This window comes from Leptodactylus fuscus, chromosome 9, assembly GCF_031893055.1.
Source record: "Leptodactylus fuscus isolate aLepFus1 chromosome 9, aLepFus1.hap2, whole genome shotgun sequence".
Lineage (NCBI taxonomy): Eukaryota > Metazoa > Chordata > Amphibia > Anura > Leptodactylidae > Leptodactylus > Leptodactylus fuscus.
In genome coordinates, this window is record NC_134273.1 from 81,485,574 (window position 1) to 81,509,712 (window position 24,139).

The following is a 24,139-nucleotide window of genomic DNA, read 5'->3' on the forward strand; positions in this document are numbered from 1 at the left end:
TATAGTAGTTATAGTCTTGTACATAGGGGCAGTATCAAATCAAATCAAATCAAAAATGCTTTATTGGCACGTCCGAATAGGTATTTGGCATTGCCAAAGCTAGTAAAGTGGGTGGGTGGGGGGGGGGAGTTGGGTTGGGTGGGTGGTGGGTGGGTGGTGGGTATGGGGGGGGGGTTTGGTTATAACAGTCCATGGAGTCTCATCTTCCTCTTCGTTGGTGACTGCTATATGGGGAGGTGGGGGTGGGGGTGGGTGGGGGTGGGTGGGGCGGGTGTATTGGGATAAATATAACAGTCCGTGGAGTCTCATCTTCCTCTTGTTTGGTGACAGCCGGACACGTATTGGGCAGCGATCTCCACAGTGGCCTCTTCTTCTCCCAGTAGGATGTAGAGTTTCCTCTTCTCGTCTGCAGATATGAAGTCTGGGATGTGGGCAGAGAGTCTTTGGTAGTAGACGGCCCTCACAGCTGAGTATTTGGTGCAGTGTAGCAGGAAGTGGGTCTCGTCTTCTAGGACCCCCTGGTCACAGTGCTGGCACAGTCTCTTCTCCCGTGGCTTGTACGTCTGCCTGTATCGCCCCGTCTCTATCTCTAGGTTGTGGGCGCTCAGTCTGTATCGGCTCAGGGTCTGTCTGTGCTTGGGGTGGCGTATTCTCTCCAGGTAGGTGGCCATGGTGTAGTCCCTTTGTAGGGATTGGTACACGGTGAGTTTCTTGGAGTTATTTATTTCGTTTCTCCATTCTTCAATGTACCGCTCTCTGTTTGCCTCTGTGGTCGCCTTTATTTCGGCCTTGGTTATCATCTGTTGGAGTTTTTGGTTTGGTGGTTGGCTGCTGTTTGGTTGTTGAATGTCTGGTTTGCTCAGGTGGCTTAGCCATGCTTGGTGGTGGTAGGAGTCAGGCTTGCTCCCCTGGATGTGTGCCTGGAAAGCTAGCGCCCTCTTCTGTATGGTGAGCCATATGGGGAGTCTGCCTAGCTCTGCCCTGCAGGCCATGTTGGAGGTGTTGCGATGTACATGGAGCAGGTATTTGCAGAACTCCAGGTGGAAGTTCTCTGTTGGGCTGGAATCCCACCTTGACTGGTCTGGGTAGGTGGCTGGGCCCCAAACCTCACTGCCATAGAGAAGGATCGGGGAGATGACAGCGTCAAATATCTTCATCCAGACCCTCACCGGTGGTTTGAGGTGGTACAGTTGTCTTCTGATGGCGTAGAAGGTTCTGCAGGCTTTTGCTTTCAGGGTTTCTATTGCTGCTTTGAAGCTTCCTGATTGGCTGAGCTCCAGCCCCAGGTAGGTATTATAGTATTATCCTAATTCTTTTACTTAATTGCTGCTTTTCAAAACAGGACATCCCCTTTAAAGATGATGAATGTTGGACTGATCTTTATCAAATTTTGTAAAAACACACCCAAGGCATTAAGCGGTTTTACGCTATTAGCAGGAATTCCATTGATGTAATTCTATGTTGTGAGTGTTGGGACAGGGGCGGTATACAGTATTATATATAGGAACATACCTTCTACTGGTTTGAGACTAAAGAACTAGTTCTTCCTGTTTGCTGGACAGAACGGAGACTTGTCGGAGGGATTCTTTATAGGACGCTCGCTCTGAGTCTTAGGAGCCTTCCAGCAACAAAAGTAAGTCCTTGCTCTGAAGTATGCCGTGATGCTTAACGTAGGTGAACTTCATATAGATTATTGATTAATTATGTCATTAAGTTACAGCGTTTTATTATTTTATTTTTAAGATATTAATAGATTTTATTTCTCATTATTTGTTGTCTCCTACATATATGACTGAAGGTGGTCGCACCTATTAGATGAATTTGGGCCATACTCACTACTTTTGGCAGGACTGGCCATCCATCCAAAGTCTATGAGGCTCATGACCCTCCACAGGATAGAGAATAAGAGTCTGATCAATTTTTTGGACTCCTTACAATTTTGAAAACAGGGGCCCTGCGTCTCTCCCCATTATAGAGCAATGACTGGGCATGCCCAACGTACTCCATACATCTCTATGGGACTGCCGGGTGATACCATTTGTGCAATATGACTCCGTACCTAATTCCCACAGAGGGGCACAGAGGGGGAGGGGGGTTATTGTTTGTTTCTATGAGCTCTTGATCATGTATATTTTATAGATAAAGCTTAGTCACTATAGAGATGTAACGTTACAATGTGCGTTCCAAATTCTCACCATTTTCAGGATGTTGGCGAATGAGAACTTTGTTACGTACATTCAGTCTCCTTTCTGGGATTCTGTCCCCCATGGCGCTTGAATGGGGCGGATACCCAGCGGACCCCACTATAGTTTATGGAGTCCATGGGTAACCACTTTTTAAGCAGATTGGGAAACCCAAACATCGGAGGCCTGAACAGAGCCTTGTTTAGCTCACAGAACATTGCCTGGACAGGATACGATTGTAGCAAACCATTCTGGTGTATGAGCAGGATTAGGTCTACGTGGGTTTTGCATATCGTAATATCTTGTCTTGTAGATCTTATAGGACTAACCTTTTCATATATAACAAACCCTTTTTGTTTGAAAGGTCCCGATACGATAAGATGATCCCAAGTGATCGCTGCTAGAATAGTGATCATCTCTTAGGCATCCTGCGAGTGCTCGATTTCCCTGCAACACCCCCACAGGGGAAATGGAGGATTACACAGTTCTTAGTAAAATGAATGGGTGTCTGTATAAACATACTGGGTCCTCCAGAAGGGAAGTAATACATTGAGGATTCTAGAAGCGTGTCTACTTTGTCTGGACATGACCAGAAAACTTTAGGTGGGTGTAGAACAAAAACTACCGCACTCAATCGTCCTTGCTGATCTGTTGTATGGTCCCAGTCCACTTCCCCTCATGTGCCGGTGCTTTTTGGGTAGGAGGTAGAGAGGCTGACATGGAGGCTGTGTCCTTAGTGATCACTGGTAAGGAATCGGTGACATATATAAGTGACATCCCCAATCCCTCTCTGACCACTGATTGGTCTCGGAGGTCATGTGAGCTTCTCCTCTTCTAGCTCAACAAGCCCCAACATGTGAGGTATCGGGGACCAGCCCAGGACCGTACAACGGAGCACCAGTGGTAGGTGACTATGCTGTTTTTTTGTTGTAAACCCACCCCAGATTTTTTTGCAGTTCATGGACAATCCCTTTAAGATGGGGTGGATGTTTACGTTCTAGTTCCTACTACAGGTGTGAACCTGTAGTAAATGCAGTTTCTGGCATTTCTTCAGGCACTTTGACCACTTCACTTCCATATAATAGCTCCGTTGCGTGAAGTTATTGTAGGCTAGAAGATTCTTCACATTCCATCATCTGAAATGACACGTTTGTCAAAAACAAAGAGAAAAACTAAGAAAAACAGAAACCATAGCGTGAAAAGCAAAAAAAATGTAAAAAATTTACTAAACCGGTTTTCTGGTGTAGATGGGTGTAAAGATGAAGGGGGCATATTTGAAGCAATAAGGGGGATGGAGTTGTGATCGGTCACTCAACGCGGTGTGACCGCAACCTTAACACATTGGTGGGCCTTGTGCAAAGGTGTCATAAATGGGCCCCCCACTACCACTACCTGACCTGCACCAATTATAATGGCCCCCACATAGTATAGCACCCCTTAATGGCTCTCAGACACTATAATGCCTCTTGTTATATCTTCTTACCGGAGTTCTTCTTTAAGCTCACACTCAGCAGTCTCTTGCACAGAAGGAAGTGAAGCGTTGTCAGCTGAGACTGTGGTTTCCACTTTTCACTACAAAATGTCTTGCTTTTGCCTTTTTCCGAGCAGACGCTGTCAAACAATGAAGATCGCCTCGTTCAATGCCCGAAGGTTTGGGGTGAAGAAGTGCAAAGACGGCAAAGTGTTCCCAATTATTACCAAGGTGGGTGCAGGCGGTGACAGGTGGAGGGGTAGAATGGACATCTGCACTGGCGGAGGAGGCCTGATGGGCAGGGGGCCCCGCACAGGACGCCAGGGTGGGCTAAAGGAAACCTCAAAACTCCAGGACGTAGTTATATTAGGTCACACTTCCTTCAGACTATGTTCTATAATGGGCATCAAATAGTCAGTTTCCCTATTTCTCACTTATCTGTTTCTAGGAAAGCTGAGTGCAATCCAATAAGGTCAGAATTACAGCTTACCAAAGTGGAAACCCCCTTTAAAGAAGAACTCTGGTGTATTTTACTTGTCCCAATGGATACGGCCCGGGTTCGTCCTGCCCACCATAGTACCAGATGATCCTTTGGTGGGCCTCCGCTCTAACACAATAATGGTCCAGTAGAAGACTTGAAGGATACTATGGTATAGCCTAGGAATTGTTGGAGGGTGAACCACCAGGGTCATTTTGGGCCCAAAGAAATGTCCTTCTGGTTACCCCGTTCTGGAGATAGGTGTGGGTACGGGTGGGACCCGCATCTATCAGATGCTAATAACCTGTAGACATGCCTTAAATCAGAGGTAGGGAACGTACAGCTCTCCAGCTGCTGCAAAACTACAACTCCCAGCATGCATACCTGCTCTGCTGTTCTTGGAACTCCCATGGAAGTGAATGGAGCATGCTGGGAGTTGTAGTTTCACAGCAGCTGGAGAGCCGATGGTTCCCTACCCCTGCTCTAAATGTCTAAGGTGATAAAATCTTTATGTATCTGTAACATTGGATGCCTAGGACTATACGTGGTGTGTGCCGGGACCTATATCTTCATCCATTCCTTCCTCTTTCAGATCGTGTCGCGCTACGACATCACCGTACTCATGGAAGTATTTGATGTAAAGCACAAAGCCGCCAAAACACTTGTGGAGCAGTTAAATAGGTAAATGGCTGTAAAATATTTCTAGACTATTTGCATCCCCAATCTTGGAACATTTTAAGACGTGCCCGTGGTCTGCTCAGGAGTGACTCCAAAATGGCCCCGTTTAAACTAAATTAGAATAATCGCTTCTTTTTTCGTTTATGATAGCAACCAATCCAAATGTAGCTTTCATTTTTTAGGAACAGAATACACAATGAAAGCTGCGCTGTGATTGGCTGTTATGAGGACTATGGGGGCGTTCACACTGCCGCTGCTGTCTTCCCCGGGGTGTCTGTGGTAAACCCCGGGGAAACTGGACAGCAGCAAGCGCCGGCTTTAAAACCCATTCATTTGTATGGGTTTTCAAAGGTAACCGCCGTTTGCAGCGGATACAGCCTCAAAATCCTGACCAAAACCCCCCGTGTGAACTTACCCTTACTCCCACAGCGCAATCCGGTAACAAGAAATTGGCAGAATTCTGACTTTATCTTGAGATGTGAATGGAGGAGAACATATCTTGTAACATAATCCTCTTTATCACTTCCATTTTGTAGTGAATGTAAGGATGGCGCATCTTACAACTATGTAATAAGCAAACCCTTGGGAAGAAATGACTACAAGGAGCAATACCTCTATATCTTCAGGTAATAGATACAATACTGAAGCAATATGAGACTCAAGAGTTACCGTACATTAAGATTCTAAAATATAAACATGAGATTATCAAAAAAAATTCTAGTGACCAGGGCTGAGTTGTAATACCCGACACGGCCTAAGGACATGATTGGCGCTGTTTCTCAGGTTAAATGACTATTCTCGGTATACAATCTTGCATAGAATTCTATATAGCACCAGAGATTATTTTGTCTAATCTTCTATGAAGAGCTCTGATTTTCTTTTCTTACAAATCTGAGCATTGAATATTATTTGGACACAACCCTCCAACCCCCCCATGCTTGGAAGTGGGCAGAGGGTGCAGTACAAATACAAGGGACGAGCATTTTTAGTTGCCTACACAGTACTGCAGATAGCCAAGTTTTACCACTAGGGGGCATCAATGCTGCACTTGTGTTGGGATGCTCGGACCATCCTGCAGTTTGTATCCTATTCTGCTGACCGGCATCAGTGGCCCCTGCACATGCAGTATTGCTGGCAGGTGCAATCGCCTTGTACCTAGTCCCTGTAGCAGAATTTTTGGCTTGCTCCAAGGCGTCTTGGTATGATCTTGCTTCTATTGCAGGGAAGACTTGGTGTCGGTGATGGAGCAGTACCAGTACGAGGACATGCAGAAAGGAGATGAGGATTCCTTTGCAAGAGAACCCTTCATTGTCAGATTCCAGTCCAAAAAGACAGGTATAAAAAAGAAGTCACCAAAAATGGGTCACGTAAGGTTTTCAAAAACACCATCATACGATCTGACCTGGGGACAGAAGACAGGACAGCCTAAAATGTTATCGGGCACCTGGGCTACTCCTAATAGCACAATGTCCAGGGTGCACAATCACACCTGCTACCAGGAGCTTTCCCAATTTCCCCAGGGGTCCAGGAAAGGTCCCCAGAAAAGCAAAAGTCAAAGTAAGATTGGGTTGAGGTGACAAATGTTGCTGTCACTTTAACAAAAACCCGTCTTCCCCTTCCAGCCGTCCAGGATTTTGTGCTTATCCCGGTGCACACGACTCCCAAGGACTCCGTCCAGGAGATTGATGAGCTGTACGACGTCTACCTGGATGTTGCAGAAAAGTGGGGGACTAAGGTAACCATCACAGTGCCAACCTGGGCCATAAGTTATATCCTGATATTCGGTGAAATTTCACCAATTAGATTTCATCACAACATGCCATTTAAAGGGGATTTCTACCTATAATGCAAAACTGGCCATTTATTAGTATGTCACCTATTAGAACAATAGCCAAAATTTGGCAATGAGGTTTCATTTCCTTACAGAGATATTAGTGTTTATCTGTGAAGCTATGGCGGCCATTTGTAAAAGTCGCAACAGGAAGTGATGACAATTCTTACCACTTTCACTTTTCAGAATTTGAATGTAAAATCGTGACTTTGTTGTTAATGAACCAGTGACATAAATCTTCAAGTTAGGGGCAACACAGTGGTTAGGACTGCAGTCTTGCATCACTGAAGTCCTGGGTTCAAATCCTGCCAGGAAACTTCTTCATTTGCATGGGTGTCCAGATACTTATTGGTAGACAGTGTATACCACTAAAAAGCTTAATTCAGTGCCCTGTCAGTTTTCCCAGTATGTGCCCTGATGCCGGAGATATCCCATTACAGCCTAGCATCATCACTCCCTCTCCCCTCTCACAGCATACAATCTCATACTCATAGACAGAAGCTGCATCCCCCTCCTCCCTCTCTACTATTCATTTTACTATTACAGATTTTCCATGCAGATCGCTGGAAGGCCAGAAATTGTCTAATAAAATATAGTACAAAGTTTTTTTGTTTTTTTTTCTTTTTACAGACACATGAATTACTGATTTCCACCAATAAAACGACATGGTGTCCTTTAAGATTTCTTATGTCGTACACTTCTCTTCTTACAGAATATTATGCTTCTCGGAGACTTCAATGCAGACGGGTCGTACGTCTCAGGGAAAAAAATGAAGACCATAAGGCTGAGGACCGATGAATGTTTCCATTGGTTAATTGATGATGACAAGGACACGACCGCCACCATAACCACAGACTTCTCATATGACCGGTACGTACCCAGAAGCAACCTAATAATGCCCGTTATTAGATTGGCGGTCGTATGTACTAGGCCTAATACTGATGCCCAAAGGAGGCCCTATCCAAGTGTCGTCTAAGGGCTGTTCACCCCGTGGAAAATGGAGATGAATGGGCCTAACCATTCTTTATGGTGGACCTGGGGGTTCGGGCCATGTCACAACCCCTGAGTCATGTGATCAGAAGCAGCATGCTACGTCTCAGGTTGCTCTGTCCCCAACCTAAGGAGGGAGGGGGAGCAGCGCTGCTTCCATTCACATAAACCTGGCAGGAACCCCCAGGCCCATCAATGGTGAACCCTGGGGCTGAGTAAATTACCAATCCCTGCACAAACCCTTGAAGTCACCTGGCCTCCTCGGTAGCCCCAGTGTGATGCCCAGGTCCATGTACAAGGCAGACCCTGTACCAGGAAGGGGCACCTTGGGTAGCACAGACAAACGGGCACACAATAACATTCCCCATAAATTACCATTAACCCCTACATCTTATCAAACGATATTCTCCACCCACTGCGGCCTTCAGCTGGTTCTCACTGTGGGACCTCTGAGCTACCTGGAAAAGAAAGTTTCTAGGAAAAAAAAATCTATACAAAATCATAATTTTTTTCCCTTTTGTTTTTAGGATCGTTGTACATGATGATCTCTTCCAACATGTTGTCGCGGAATCAGCAAAGCCCTTCAACTTCCAGGAAGAATATAAACTGACAAACGAGGAGGTAAGCATCTCCAAGACGAACAACATGGAGGTCTTAGGAGATGTTCTGCAATGGTTATTGGAGGGGAAATTAAACTTTAGAATAAGGGAGATATCCTATTCCTATGTCTTTGTAGAATGGGAGGGAGAACATACAAACTCCTTGCAGATGTTGCTCCTGGCAGGATTCGAACCCAGGACTCCAGCGCTGCAAGGCTGCAGAGCTAACCTATGACCTACCCACTTGTCTGTTGCACTCACCTGTTCACACCAGAGTCACAGGGCACACGCTCCACAGATACTACATTTAAAGGGGTTGTCCAAAGACAGACACTTGTGGATAGAGGATAAGGGGCACATCACTGGGGGGTTCAACCGCTGATTCCTTTGGCGGACTGAAAATTTCCCACGCCTCTTCGGTCAATGGGGCGCCACTAGCGCTATATTCACACAGAACACTTCCAGTGGGTCCACCAGTGATCATTCGCCCAGTAAGGCGACATGTATCCCCTATTCTGTAGATATGGGACAACCCCTTTAAGCTCCAGCTAGCTTCAACCTTGTGACTATGGGGAACAGCTGGACCCCCAACCATCTCACACTCATCTCTGCTTCAGGCTGGAATGCCCCTTTAAGGGCTGGGCGGTGCAGGAGTTAATAATGGTACATACTGTGGTTTGGAACGGGTGGCGTAATGGAAGTGCGTAACCTCCGCTGTTATGTGTTTGCAGACGCTGGCAGTCAGTGACCACTACCCTGTAGAAGTAGAGCTGAAGGAGAAGAGCGCAAAAGGAAAAGCGACCAAGAAGAAATGACCCAAGTCAGATTTCATCACAAGGGGACAACCCCTTTAAGGCCCCATTCAGAAGGCTGTAACGCTGCCACAAATCTGTGACTGACCGTGGGTTTAATGCCCCAACCTAGGGGTATTATAGGAATATCTGCCGCTGTATGATCAGGCCATGAGACCCCCAGCCAGGATTTGCAGCTGCATTACACCTGTCTGAATGAGGCCTACAGTTACTTAATGTAACAGTCAATACCGGGTCCCCTGTGGCCCTACTAACCCAAACAGATCACTATAGATCCCTATGGTTCAGCAGATCCCACAGGTGTCTAAATCTTCTGGTCATACTATAGGAAAGCAGGAATTATCATGAAAAACTCAAAATGACAAAATAATGCCAGTGAAGGGAATCCAAGCGCAGCGGCTGCAAGCGACATAAGAGAAGACACTGGACGGGACATCACATAGATCAGACTACGTCGTGGTTTGTAGTCTGTAATCATGGCAACACAAGTCTGTATAGGACTTAGAGGAAGATGATTATTAACTAGCCTCCATTTCCAGCACTAAATATACAGCGGTGTGAACGCGGCCTACTATGGAATCATGATCGCAAGAGTCAATGGACATCGAAGGGTAAGTTCACACGGGGTTTTTTTTTGGTCAGGATTTTGAGACTGTATACGCCTCTAAATCCTAACCAAAAAGACGGCTCACATTGAAATCAACAGGAGCTGGCCAGTTCTTTTTTCCGGGAGCCGACATGCTGAAGACACTCCCTCCTCCCGACTACGTCCATTCATTTGGGCCTAATCCGGAGCGGAGTGCGCGCACTGCACCGCCATTCAGTCACAGCAACCCGTATTTTAGTCCGGAACCTGAGTCGGCCTCCGCCTCAGGTTCCAGACCAAAAAACCCCGTGTGAACTTAGCCTAAGGCTCCATTGCCCATAGAAAATCCAGTCAGGCCTGAACACAGTTAGGAGATGCAGACTCCTTACATCATAGTGGTCCTTGATGCCTCGTTCCAGCTCTGTAGTCCTATACTATACACAGTACAGGACAGTGACGTCAGGCAGGGACTACTAACATCATAGATTACAAGGAGTCCCGGTCTCCCGACTGTGTTTGGCCTAAGTGTACTTGGTTGCAGACTTCGCTCTTACTGACAATGACCCTTCACAGAATTCTCAGTTGTCTGCCAATACCTATATATTGTACTGATCAATGAATGTCTACACACATGATGTGAAATAAACCTGATTATTATGGAAAGTTTCACTAGATTACATTTGCCATGTGCCAAGGAGAATTCTCCCAGGATGTCCAATAGGTTGATGTAGTTATGGCATATAATAACATAGTATGGCACCATGTGGTGTTCCAAGTGTATAGCCATGTGCACGTCCACTAAAGGAGTGCTGGTGGACACACAGGCTCAGTCCCACTCCCCACAGTTTTTTTGGGTTTATTTAAATGTAGATTGTGAGCCCCATATTGGGATCTATGATATAGGGATCACAACGTACATTTTTTTTCCTATCAGTATGTCTTTGTAGAATGGGAGGAAATCCACGCAAACACGGGGAGAACATACAAACTCCTTGCAGATGTTGTTACCGGTGGGATTCAAACCCAGGACTCCAGCGCTGCAAAGCTGCAGTGCTAACCACTGAGCCACCGTGTTGCCCCCCTTCTCCCCACAGTTAGATCTCTGCACAATGACCCTCACTTCACTGCAGGGCAGCCAATAGAAATCCTTCTCTGTCCTGCAGTAGCATGGGGGGGTACGGCCAAGACGCATGGGGGGTATAGCCGAGATGCAAGGGGGGGGGGGGGTTTACGGCCGAGACGACTCCCGCAAGGTCAAGTAAGAAGGGCCTATAAGGGTACAGAAGATGGATTCTGACCAGACCTGTCACCAGCACTAAGGATGGGGCATGGAAGCCAAACTGCTGATTATTCCGGACAGGGCAGTGACCTGATGCAGCATATGGATGACATTTCCTATAAAACGGATCGCTCAATGAACCAGAAAATCGTGCAGTTTGGGGCCTTATACCACTGCCGTATCATATGCTTTAATCTAATGACCGCAATGGGTTAAAATAGCGGGAGGCAAAGTGTCAAGCTTGCATAAAGACCACACCGATGCACCTTCGCTTTAATAACTTTAATTTTCCAGCCCAGATATCTAAAGGATTTCCCATGGCCAGTTAACCTTAACCTTATCAAAATGGCGCTCAGTGGGTTCCGTACAAGGGGCAGCGCTCATGGGAGTCATTTCTACACATTTCGTCTATCAGGATACGTCGGGCACAAACATCACTGCATTTAAAAAAAAAAAAAAGCAGAGTTTATTAACATTTTACACAAAAACGTACAAGTGCTCGGCTAAGTAGAGCGCCTCCCTCTGGGGGCTCTCCGGCATTCGGGTCAGGAAGCGGTCTTGTAAACAGGGAGGACGTCATTTCTTTCCGGATTTCTTTATTCCACCTCCAGCTGAAGAGGACAAAGATAAAAAAACGTCAAAACTTTTTGGAAGGCGAAGACAAAAAGGGGTCGTTATAAGGGGATTTGAGACGGAGGCCTGCTTTAAATTTCTCTTCCATTTCCATTGCATGAATGGGCTCTATTCACATTACATTCAGCATGTCAGGCCCACAGCTGTCTTGTCTGCCATTCCCTTTTCCCCATATGTATGCTCGGCTTGGACGCGTTTTCTTCTGGTGGTGGCTTCAAACTTGTAGGCCTTGGGCAAAGCCGATTGCGCATGCCCGCTGGCCACAAGAAAATGGCCACTTACACAGTATTGTAAGCGGCCATTTTCTTGTGGCCGGCAGGCATGTGCAGTCGGCTGCCCAAGGCCTAGAAGTTTGAAGCCACCACCGGAAGAAGACGCGTTCCTGAAGACGATGGAGGCGGCGCTGGAGAGTTCTCTCGCAATATTGGGTACACCTCCAGTGCTGCGAGAGAACTCATTTGCAAACTGACAAAAACTCGGATTTCTACGGAACGGCGGCGCAGAGAAGACATCTAAAGGTAGGAGACAAATAGCCTTTTTTTAAGGCTATTCCTATGTGTTAGGGACAAAAAAAAATAAAATTGGATTTTAATGGTAGAATCCCTTTAAGACAAATACGATTGTGCTCATATACAAGAGCTAAGAGCCCTTTGAGGCAAGATCTATACCCAAATAGTAAAACCTACAATCGTTGTCCGAGTAGAGCCAAACCAGGACTGGATCTCATCAGCAAACCTCTCCCCATCCATCCAGGACAAGGACCCGACCCCGCCAGCGTCTCCCTACACACCTACATGTCACTATATTACAACACTTACTTAAAGGGCCCTTCTGGGCTGCTTTGCCTTTCATCTCTTCCAGCTTCTTCTGATCTTCTTTCAGTTTTTGCTTGAATGCAAGATCATCCTAAATAGGAACAGGACCAACAGAAACAAAGATCATTCAATGTACAAGAAAACAATCTCTTGTAACCTTCTACTATCCTGTCTGCATATTCCTCCCAACTCACTGACAACAAGCAGAGATCCTGCAAGTTACAGAACTTTTGCTTTTTGCAGTGAAAGGGCTTTGCACATAAACACGTCTATAATGCAAGGTCTATAGGAGCACGATTCAGCTGAGCCCCTGCAGAATCCTCTGGCACGTGCGGGGAGGGGTTATGTCTCAGTCATGACCTATGGGCTCCGCATTCTACAACCTATAGACCGGAGCGGCCTGCTGAGCGCTGCAGATTGCTGATACATCAATAGCCAGAAACACAGGGACCGCAACGGAGGACGACCAGGGACCTACTGAATACATGAAAGGGGAAAGCTGCAGAGTCACACACTTCTGTACATAAGCCGCTGTTTACATGTACATACATGTACATACATAATTAGTGGCCCCCAACATATAGAAAGATGCTGCAAAACTACAACTCTCAGCTGGTCAGGGGATGATTTCTAGAGATCCCGGCTGGACATTATGGAATATCAGGCTTGAACAGCCCCGAACCAGACAGACTTGCCCACTTTTGGTGAAATTTGTATCAAATTTGGGACAATTTGCAAGTATACAATGTGCGGGGGAGGGGATTTATTAACCCATCTACACTGGAGTTTGGGCAGGCGTTAATGTCAGGCATCTTTGGCATTTGGTTACATTGTCCATTAAGCACTTACTGCAAAAATGGGCAGAGTGAGATGGAGACAAAAGGTGGTCGGGGAAGGGTGGGGGGGATACGTTTTACATGCATTTTGTGTGTGGATTCAAGATTAAAGTAGTCGTCCAGCATGGACTTTTTTTTTACCGAACGCATTAAAAAACAGTGAGCGAAGAAACCACATGGACCCCGTAGACTATAAGGGGGTCTGGTTTTTTCCACACAAATCAGGTGGAGAGATAAGTTCTGTATGTTTCGCACAGAAAACACATGGACCCATTATAGTCTATGGAGTCCATGTGGTTTCTTAGGTCACCGCTTTTTTATGCATTCGGTATTCCATTCAGGGGTCCCTAAGCAGACTCCCCAAACGTACACGTGAACCGGCCTAACTGTGAGGGGTGCAGTTACTTTCCAAGGTGTCTATTTTATAGATTCATTTTTCTTTTACGTTTCCAGTTTAACGGCAGATTTTTTTTTCCTTCCAGTTCTGGTGATTTTATGAAGATATGTGCATGCAGGTGCAGGCCTCAGTGATGTGCAGGCCTCAGTGATGTGATGTGCAGGCCTCAGTGATGTGATGTGCAGGCCTCAGTGATGTGATGTGCAGGCCTCAGTGATGTGATGTGCAGGCCTCAGTGATGTGATGTGCAGGCCTCAGTGATGTGATGTGCAGGCCTCAGTGATGTGATGTGCAGGCCTCAGTGATGTGATGTGCAGGCCTCAGTGATGTGATGTGCAGGCCTCAGTGATGTGATGTGCAGGCCTCAGTGATGTGATGTGCAGGCCTCAGTGATGTGATGTGCAGGCCTCAGTGATGTGATGTGCAGGCCTCAGTGATGTGATGTGCAGGCCTCAGTGATGTGATGTGCAGGCCTCAGTGATGTGATGTGCAGGCCTCAGTGATGTGATGTGCAGGCCTCAGTGATGTGATGTGCAGGCCTCAGTGATGTGATGTGCAGGCCTCAGTGATGTGATGTGCAGGCCTCAGTGATGTGATGTGCAGGCCTCAGTGATGTGATGTGCAGGCCTCAGTGATGTGATGTGCAGGCCTCAGTGATGTGATGTGCAGGCCTCAGTGATGTGATGTGCAGGCCTCAGTGATGCGCAGGCCTCAGTGATGCGCAGGCCTCAGTGATGTGCAGGCGCTCCGCACATGTTCAACCATTATTCTTAGGTGGCGTGGTATAAATAACTTTTAGCAACGAATATAAAAACATATGCAACATACACTATGAAGAAGACCTATGATGTCCTTGGTATTATACAGCATTAGAAAGCTGACAAGGTGCTGAATCCAATGCACTGTCAGCCTTCTAGCTGTATATAATAACAACCCCCCCCCCCCCACGGACATGCAAGGTACTCTTTAAATTTAAATGGACATGAAGATGCCTGTTTGTATATTTGAGTGGCATTTTGACCATGTTGCAGTTGTCTACTGCCAAAACACATATAGGTATATTGGGGGATGGGAAATACAATTACTTAAAGGTTATAATTTAGATTTTATTGTCCTGGCTATCAGTGACGCAAAATGACCAAATATCCCCGACAAGGATTTCAGGGTTGTACCATTAGGAGAACTTATACCCATCGTATGTACAGTTCATTGGATAAGTGTCTGAGAGCTGGGGACCTCAGTGATCAGGAGGATGGGGGACCAAAAGTCACCCTAAGACCTCCTTATGAATGGAGTGCCAGTGCAATTGCGTGATGGGTACTCCATTGACTTCTATGGGCTGACAAGAGATTACAATCCCAGCAGCCCCATAGCAGTGAATGGACATGCAAGTGCACCAGTGCTCCATTCACCAGTCCTCTTGATCACTGGGGGACCCACCTGTTGCCCCCCCAGCGCTGCTCCTGTGGATAAGTGTCCATAATAGGACAATCCCTTGACTTTAGGTTCACACCCGTGTTTGGGTTTCCAAAAACCAGAAATCCAATCCATGTAAAGAGACCCCATAGACTATAATGGGGTCTGTCGGATTTCCGGCCAAAAAAAGCGGAGAGAAAATTCCCGCTCGTCAGACTTTTCTCTCTGTATTTTTCACGCAGATTCGGGGGCGGAATCCCAAACAGAACCAAGCTCTGGTGTGAGCCCTGCCTTAGTCTCCTCCATGGAGCTGCAGGTGAAGGCGCCATAGTCAGTTATCTCCAGCAGCCCCATAGGCGGGGGACCCCTTAATAGACAGCACCTTCCTCCAGTGCACAGGGAGGACCCCGACCCAACGCACGCCAGGCCGACAGTTACCTCATCTAGGTCCTTGGACGACTTCTTGGGCTGCTTTAAGGGCTTTTTCTTACCACCTGGAAAATAAGACACTCGGTCAAAACCTCAGACAAGGACAGTGACTCCCCATCGAGCACCCCATAACCAGGCACAGCCTCCACCAATCACAGCTCAGCTTTCACTCTGCACCTCATAAACTGGTGGCTATGGACACATTACTGATGACGAGGCGGCTGGTTGTCAGGCTGGATCCCAGTCATCGGACATGATCAGTCCCCCAAGGTTTGCTTGGACTTGTAGTCCCCTATCGACCCTGTGCTACAAATTGCTCGGGCTGTTACGGGTTAATCCTAGCCTATGGACCCGTCCAATAACGAGGAAGGGACAATCCTAAGAGGCCGATGGTGCCGGCCCGCTGTGAGAGGAGGAGGCGGCCGCCCAGGATGGCACCGGATCCCGCCCTGCCCTGTCAGAAACACCAACCTTCTCTGCCAGACATCTCTGCTGCTACTGGTACACGAGGACCCCACACCACCGAGGGAAAGGTGACTAAGCTATTGCCTGCCTCAGCGCACTTCCGGCTTACATCCGCTGCGGCGGAAGTAGCTGTCCTTGGTTGTGCCTGTACTGAAGACGTTCCTCCTTTATTTCCAAAAACGTATTAAAATGATATCTTCTGGCTGAAAAATAATCCAAAATCTTAATAGTCATGGATTTAATAGAGTTTGATTTATCTGAGGCGGTTTGAGGCAGCCATCTTGGTACACTGCTACTGCTCAGCATCACCGGAAGTATGATGGCAGCCATCTTGGTACTCCCCGCTACTGCTTAGCATCACCGGAAGTATGATGGCAGCCATCTTGGTATACCCCGCTACTGCTTAGCATCACTGTAAGGATAATGGCAGCCATCTTGGTACACCCCGGTACTGCTTAGCATCACTGTAAGGATAATGGTAGCCATCTTGCTACACCTTTCTCTCAGTTAGTATCTGTGATATGACAGCGGAAGTATAGCAGCGGCCATCTTGGTACTCCCAATGAGAGCAGGAAGAGTTGAAGTCCATGCAGAGCGCAGTCACCTCTGTGTCATCTGTCCTGGGATCCTTTTGGCTTAGTGAAGTATGAAGGATGTGTGAGGAGGACGAGTAACTAGTCAGGTAATGGAACTCATGGAGTATGGAAGTTACTGTCCTGTAATAAGGAGCAACGTGATGTATGTGGCCATAGGAGGACATTATGGAGTGAAGGTGTATTGTACGGTGCAGTGAGCGCCACCATGTAGCAGTATATAGATATAGCGTGTGAGTGTAGCAGAGCCGAGTTTGTAATTTGCTTTAATGTGAGCTCTTATCAGCTAACAACCAGTTCAGCTCTGCGACATCTCCGTGTCATGTACATTGTCATATACCTTTATGTTATTAGCACCCGGGTGATGCCAGGACTCGGAATCCAGGAACAGACGGCAAACACAGGCAGTCCGTGCTAGAATAGATCGGCCAAGCTGCAAAAACAGACAGGTGCAGGACCAGCTCCATCTTGTGTCACCCACACGTAGCCATAAATACTACAGAATTGTATATAAGGCCATAGAGATGACTAGGTCCGTATACCATCCGTTATGTCACCTTCACCACAGAGCCTGTGACACTTAGATCCTTTATAAAGAGAACGTCCAATCTGAACCCGGTCCGCTGACCATACTCCTTCCATTATAATGCTCGATGATGCTGCCCATAGCGTCCATGTCCTGCACTGTATATAGTATAGTATAGTACAGCTGCAGGGAGGCCCGGACTGCTAACCTCATAGATCACTAGGATACAATGAGTCCTGGTCTCCTGACTGATTTGGCCTGCCAATAGACAAACCAGATTCTCCAGCCCAAATTTCCTGTGTGCATGGAGCCATAGCTTGCCGATACATCAGCCTTACGAAGCGACTGTTCACCTGTCACCTGATATATCCCTCCCCCTAATAGGAGCCATTGTCACCAGGTTCTGGAGCTCTGCGCTGCACCTGTGGCTGTAATCTTATGGCTGTCTTGTCTCTGTCTCTCCATCTTGGTTGCCTCCTTACATCAGTGCTTGTTGTGGTATCAATATCGACTCCAGTTTAGCTGCATTGTCTTTTGGCTTGTCAGGTAGTCTACAATCCTCCTCCTGTCTAACCAGAAGCTGTGATACTGCTCTATACCTCCTCCATGCTTTAAACTGCACTTCTGCAATACCTAATCCACCAGTATCAATGTCTGATGTTCATTGAGGGGCGTCCAGCAGCCTGATTTAGCAGGTGCTATACTATGTGGTGTAACTTTGTAGAGGCCAGGCCTCTTGTGTTTGACGCCTGGTGGTCTGGAGGATGCCAGATGTCACATTTTTCTGTGATGCTTCATGCAGAATTTTTTTTAATTACTTCTTTAATTTTTCTTGCAGGTCTGATGTCAGTCCATGGTAACACCTCAGTATGAGACATTTCTGCACTGTACACATTGCCATTGGTGCCATGAAGCCTCCTCATTCTCCATCTGTTCTACTGACACAAAGAATCAAGTTGCTGAGTATAAGGACGCTGTGCTCCCCGGCCTCCAAACCTCCAGACAGCCAGCTCCCATCCGAAGTCTCTGGTGTCACCCCCTTACAGAGATGGGTGGAAACCGGCAAAGCTGTGGGCATAAATTCCATGAACAAAGCCTCTGCCACAGCCAGGAACTGGTGGGACCGATACGAAGAGTTTGTAGGACTTGTAGAAGTTCGAGAAGCTCAAGGGAAAGTAGCAGAGGTAAGAGAACAAGATGGTGAACATCATGGGCAGCAGTTTACCAATATTTCAGCTCTTCTCTATTCACATTCAAAGCTACTTTCAGGATTTTTCTGTTTGCCGTTGTAAACTGACAGCAGTTTAGCTCTGCTCTGCCGTCAGTCATGTGACCTGTGAACCGATTTCTGGCTTTCCACAATGACAAATTTTGGATTTAGCTTTATATGTGAAAGGAGTAGAAAAAAAATCATGTAAAGTTTGAGTTTGCAAAGTTACTCCGTATGTTTTATCATTCAGGGGACAGCAGGATTAGCGCACTCTTCCTAAAACAGCACCAGGTTGTGTGTGGTATTTCAAATCAACTTTGTTCTCTTCAATAGAACTGAACTGCAATACCTGACCCAACCTACTGACAAGTGTGGCGCTGTATCCGTGTCATAGGTCCATGCAGAAAGCCACTGCAAATATCTGTTCTTGCTCTGGAAGACAGCCAATCTATCATTTATTACTCACGTCTACGTTTTTTTGTTTTTTTTTTGTAATACTGCAGGATTATGGGGGTTCAGGTGGCTGGATGCAAAAAATTACTGTGGTGCTATAGGAGGTTTACTTTTGCGCCTGCACAAAGAAATCTGTGAACTAAAAAGTTGCAAGATAGCTTGATGGCAGAATCAGTGATACATAGATGTGTATAGGAGCACAAAACAGTAGCAGATTTGTAACGATTTGCAGAGTTGCTTCTTCTTCTAGAGCCAATGGAACAACATAAACATGTCCCTTTCTTCAGGCAGAGAAGGACTTCATGGTGGCTCGTGGAATAGTGCGGGAGTCTCGTGAGAACCTGGAATCCCAGCAGCTGAAATTAAAAGAGGTGCGGGATCGCCTGGACAGAGTGTCTCGTGATGATATCCAGTATTTGGAGCTCGCCACTCTGGAGCACAAACTTCTGCAGGTAAATGATAGGAGAATGCAATCAGAGTTGTCAAGGAACTCTTTGGAGCAACGAGGGTGCCACCATTGCTCCAAAGAGATCATTTGTATATTGACAAAAACAGCAATATGTCTGCAACAGAGGCAGCGATTACTCAAGGGGAATAGACTGTTTGATTCATGTTACGTTTCTCCGAAAGTAAGACATAGCAGAGGTTTTGTTGAATTTCCTAATATAAGGCACCCTCCCTCCAAAAGTAAGACATCCCCCAATAATAATAATCTTTCTGGGCAAAGATTGTATGAAGAAAAACATTGCAGCCGGCTGAACACTGTGCGTGATGTTCCGCGTGCACATGTATGCTGAGGCCGCTGCGATACGTTGTATCCACCGATCCTGCTGCCGTTGGATGACCTGAGAGATGCCGGCTGTGCATACACTAAGCATTGTATGCGGCGGGGGGGGGGGGGTCCACTCTCCCAATTCATCCCACAGCAGCATTAACAATGGATACAACGTACGGTACCACAGCAGCCAGCTTTCCTGCAACGTTTTTCTTCATACAGTCTTTGCACAGCAAACACATCTCAGCCTAGCGCAGTGGTGGCAGCAGCACACAAAAATAACCTAAGACATCCCCTGATAATAAGACATTGCATAGCTGTAGGACCAAAATTTAATATAAGACAGTCTTATTTTCAGGGAAACATGGTATCTATCTGCAGAGCTGCTTAATATCCTTGGTTCTGGTGACACACTCCTTTTAAAGGGATCCTATCATTGGATACCCTTTTTTTCTCGGACTGCGCATGCCTGTGGCCACAAGAAAATGGCTGCTTGCACAGTAGGCCGTGTAAGCGGCCATTTTCTTGTGGCCACTTACACAGTAAGCTCGTGTAAGTGGCCATTTTCTTGTGACTACAGGCATGTGCAGTCGGCTCTGCCTAAGGCCCGATGGCAGATCCGACTGCGCGTGCCTAATAGATTGAAACCCAGGACAGAAGAAGACACAGGGAGAGGCCGTTCCTGAAGAAGGTGGAGGCGGCTCTGGAGATTTCTCTCGCAGCATTGGGGACGCCCCCAGTGCTGCGAGATAACTCATTTGTATACTGAAGAAAACTCAGATTTCAACCGAATGGTGGCACAGAGAAGACATCTAAAGGTAGGAAAAGAATAGACTTTCTTAAGACTATTCCTACGTGTTAGGCAGAAAAAAAGGATATCCAATGATAGGATCCCTTTAAGTAACACAGGCTCTATCACTTTTTGGGCACTAATTATTGTCCTGATTAATGATACATTCTCACAAGATCTGCTGTGGGTTCACATCATTAATTCCTGGGAATCGCATTACATTACATATTTCCCAGCTCCATGAGTCCAGAGGAAGTCTCCCGATTAGCATGTGGTTCCTAAACATGTGGTTTCACTCTTTTTTCGATACTTCAGGATGTTTTTGTTTCCTTTATAACATATTATTTATAGTAGAAATGTTTCCTTTTATTAAAAAATAATTCAAAAACAGATCTCTAATTAACTCTATCACGAGACTTGTGCACCGGATATCACGTGACTCCACGACATCCCACCAGCAGGCCATGTCGCCCATGGGGGGGGGGGGTATTAAATGTCTTCCAGAACTTCTCTTCATGTTTCTGTATTAGGGTTCTCCGCCATGTTACAGACTACAAGCTATCTCTGTCTGTAGCCTGCTGTGTGTACCCCAATATCATCCCTGTATGCCAGTAAATATGATGAATTCCCCCATTAGCGTATCCGGGTATCCTTTTCTAACACCACTTGATAATCCAGCAAATCTCATGATTTGACTTTAGGTCCCATTGAGGAATTTTATAGTATACTAGCATTTGCCCGCGACTTCGTCCGCGTGTCGTTGTTGGGGACGTTGCGCCTGTGGTACATCTCTGTATATGCACACACACCCACCTCTCAGGCGCCCCCTTTCGCCCCTCTCAAATCCCGCTCCCATGTCCATCCATTCACGCTGGCCCCTGCCGCCCACCCCCAAACCCCTCTCCCGCACCCACACCTCCCTCGCGCTTCCATTAATAGGATACTAGAAAATCATGGCTGCTTTCTTCCGAAAACAGCGCCACACCTGCCCACTGGTTGTGCCCATGTAGCCCAGATCTATTTAAATGAATTGGACTGAGCTGTAATACCACACACAACCTGTGAGCTAGGGTGGCGCTGTTTTTATAAGATTGCAGCCATTTTTTTCCAATCCTGTACTACATGTGTATCACGCTACACCCAGGAGTGTCGCCAAATGGTTGCTCACCGTAGAGATAGGCCCGAAGCTATCGATTTCCATTATTCCAGGTCTGTTTAGGATCAGACTGTGCGATTTATAAGACTGGTTTTGGATTATTTCTCGGGGACATTCATCTTCCCTGTGACAGTTTCCTCTTCTCGGAGCTCAGAACCTGTGACTCAGCCTGAAATTCGCTGCTTAATAATCAGATTCTGCCCCTCCAGACCATCACTAATCCAATCAATACAGACGTGTGCGGCGCGTGTTGTGCATAGAGAACATATTAATGGAGACAGGACGCTATAAACCGCCGGGCCGAGGTTAACCCCTTATAAACAAGATTATACTTTACTATCTGCATGCTGTGGATCCTCCTGGTAACGGGATTGAAAACTACATTTTATATATTTATATTTTATTATTTTTATATATTTATATTTTATTATATTATTTATTTTTTTTTTTATCTATTTTTTTATTTTTCTGCTAAATAAATGTTATTTATTTTTTAATTTATAATTCATTATATTAATATTTTTTATTCTATTTTTTTATTATTTTTTAATTTTCTGCTAAATAAATGTTATATATTTATTTATTTTTCTATATTTATATTATTATTATTATATATTTTTCTGCTATTATATTCTGCTCGGTCCAGCTACTAAAACCTCAGCTAAATCATTAGAGCTCCTCACTGGATGACCCAACACAGCCCTGCATTATAATGACAGCCCATTGTTTACAGTAAACATCTTGCAATACCTTATTTTCCCTGTGGTGGTGCTGCAGGAACATTGTGCATTTGCACTAGGTATACGTAGAGCACCTTCCTCTCTGGAGGACCCAAGACATGTATGTGTTACGCAGCCGATCTATTGTTTTTAGTAGGTATCTTGCAATACCGGTTCATTGGTGAAAATTGTAGACTTGCTCCAGGGATCTATAGAGCGCCTCCGTCTCTGGAGGACCTGGCGCATCATTGATGAACATAACCAGCGCATTATTTTTAATAGGCAACATGCAATACCCTATATCACCTGCGGGTTTGCTGCAGAAATCTGTAGACTTGCTGCAGTGCTCCATCCTAGATTACAGCTGGTTACTGGCGATCCATGAGCCCCATGCCCTGTGATACATTAGAGAGTGCGCTGCTCGACGTCGTGCCCTAGCTGAGGTTAAAGGGGAAGAACGAAACCGTGAATTACACCTCATTACATTTTTCAGAAATCTCCAGTAACGTCTCATTTTGCTCACTCAGGAAGAAAAAAGATTAAGATCTTCCTACGTCAACGCCGAAGACTCGGAAAGGGAGAAGTTTGCTCTTTTCTCCGCCTCCGTGAGGGAAAGCCACGAAAAAGAGAGGACCAGAGCCGAGCGGACTAAAAACTGGTCCATCATCGGCTCCGTACTGGGGGCCATCATCGGCGTCATGGGATCAACCTATATTAACCGAGTCCGGCTCCAGGAACTGAAGACTTTGGTCTTGGAAGCCCAGAAGGGACCAATCAGCTTACAGGAAGCGATCCACGAGCATGCATCCGTGCACCAGACCCAGCAGAAGGATCTCGGGGACCTCATTATAGCATTAAGGAACATGGTACCTGCTGCTCAGCCGCCATCTCAAGACCCTCAAAGTGGAAACTTGGGCTCTGCGGAGGTATCTTCTGGGTCAGTCAATCAGGTATTATCCGCCATTAGGGAACACATGGAGTATAGTAAAGAAACGGGGAACATTTTGGAAAGTTTGCAGCAGAAGTATGGAAACCTGGAGAAGAGTCTTGGTAATATCGCTACAGATATGCAGAATGTGAAGTCTAAGGTTTCCTGGAAGACACCTGAAGGGTCAGCCCTGAGCTCTGCGCCCAGGGACGCTTCCCTGCAGGGCGTTATACTGGAATTATCTGAGACTGAGCAGAGACTGGGCGACCGGATCAACAGGAACTCCATATACAGCACCGCACTTACCTGTAGCATGGTCGCCATATCCTTCCCTATACTCTATATACTACTGAGAGGAAACTAAGCATCTAGAATCCAATAAATAGTCCTACACGTAGAGATGTTTTACACCAGCCTGTGGCTTCTTTATTGTCTGTGTTCATGTTTTCTACAGGGCCAGAAGGGCATTTACCACTAAAACAAAATCCACAGTCCAGGGTCAGATCCAACATGGCCTTGTAAAGAAACTAAGGGGATAAGCAGCTGCCTTAGGATAGGTCATCAACCAAAGATCCAGGGGGTCCGGAAGCTGGTGTTACCTGAGCACCACTTGCGAGTGTGGGAGGAAACCGGTGGAAACCCACACGAACATGGGGAGAACGTACAAACTCATCGCAGATGTTGCCCATGGTCAGATTTACATTCTGGTTCCCACTGCTGCAAGGCAACATCGCTAACCACTGTTGTTAAAGGGATTGTACCATTTAAATTTTTTTTTTTTTTTCTCGTTGACATGTAAGAATTCTTCTCCTACCTTTAGAAGTCTTCTCTGCGCCACCATTCGGTATATAATCCAAGTTTTCGTCTGTATACAAATGAGTTGTCTTGCAGCACTGGGGGCGGTCCTCAGCGCTCAAACAGCACTGAGGGCGTCCCCAATGCTGCTAGATGACTCTCCAGCGCCGCCTCCATCTTCTTCAGGAACTGCCTCTTCATGCGTCTTCTTTTGGCGCTGGTGGTCAAACTTCTAGGCCTCGGGCAGAGCCGACTGCACAAGAAAAATGGCCGCTTACATAGTGGCCTGTGGGCAT

At 46.3% G+C, this 24,139-nt stretch overlaps 2 protein-coding genes across 3 annotated transcripts; both read left to right on the forward strand.

Annotated features, from left to right (window-relative positions):
* Nucleotides 1-3,762: 3,762 nt before the first annotated feature.
* Nucleotides 3,763-9,045, forward strand: LOC142218045 (deoxyribonuclease-1-like). The gene is made up of 8 exons (XM_075286441.1): nt 3,763-3,885; nt 4,725-4,813; nt 5,347-5,436; nt 6,033-6,145; nt 6,433-6,545; nt 7,354-7,511; nt 8,159-8,252; nt 8,962-9,045. Exons 1-8 carry the CDS (start codon nt 3,763-3,765, stop codon nt 9,043-9,045), a joined length of 864 nt encoding a protein of 287 aa, XP_075142542.1.
* Nucleotides 9,046-16,467: 7,422 nt separating this feature from the next.
* On the forward strand, nt 16,468-23,453 carry CCDC51 (coiled-coil domain containing 51). Of its 2 annotated transcripts, XM_075287686.1 has the most exons (4): nt 16,468-16,580; nt 17,856-18,201; nt 18,968-19,132; nt 22,648-23,453. In XM_075287686.1, exons 2-4 carry the CDS (start codon nt 17,887-17,889, stop codon nt 23,410-23,412), a joined length of 1,245 nt encoding a protein of 414 aa, XP_075143787.1. In that variant the 5' UTR covers nt 16,468-16,580; nt 17,856-17,886; the 3' UTR covers nt 23,413-23,453. The 2 variants fall into 2 exon arrangements, with proteins under 2 accessions (XP_075143787.1, XP_075143788.1); XM_075287687.1 differs by lacking the exon at nt 18,968-19,132.
* Nucleotides 23,454-24,139: the final 686 nt, after the last annotated feature.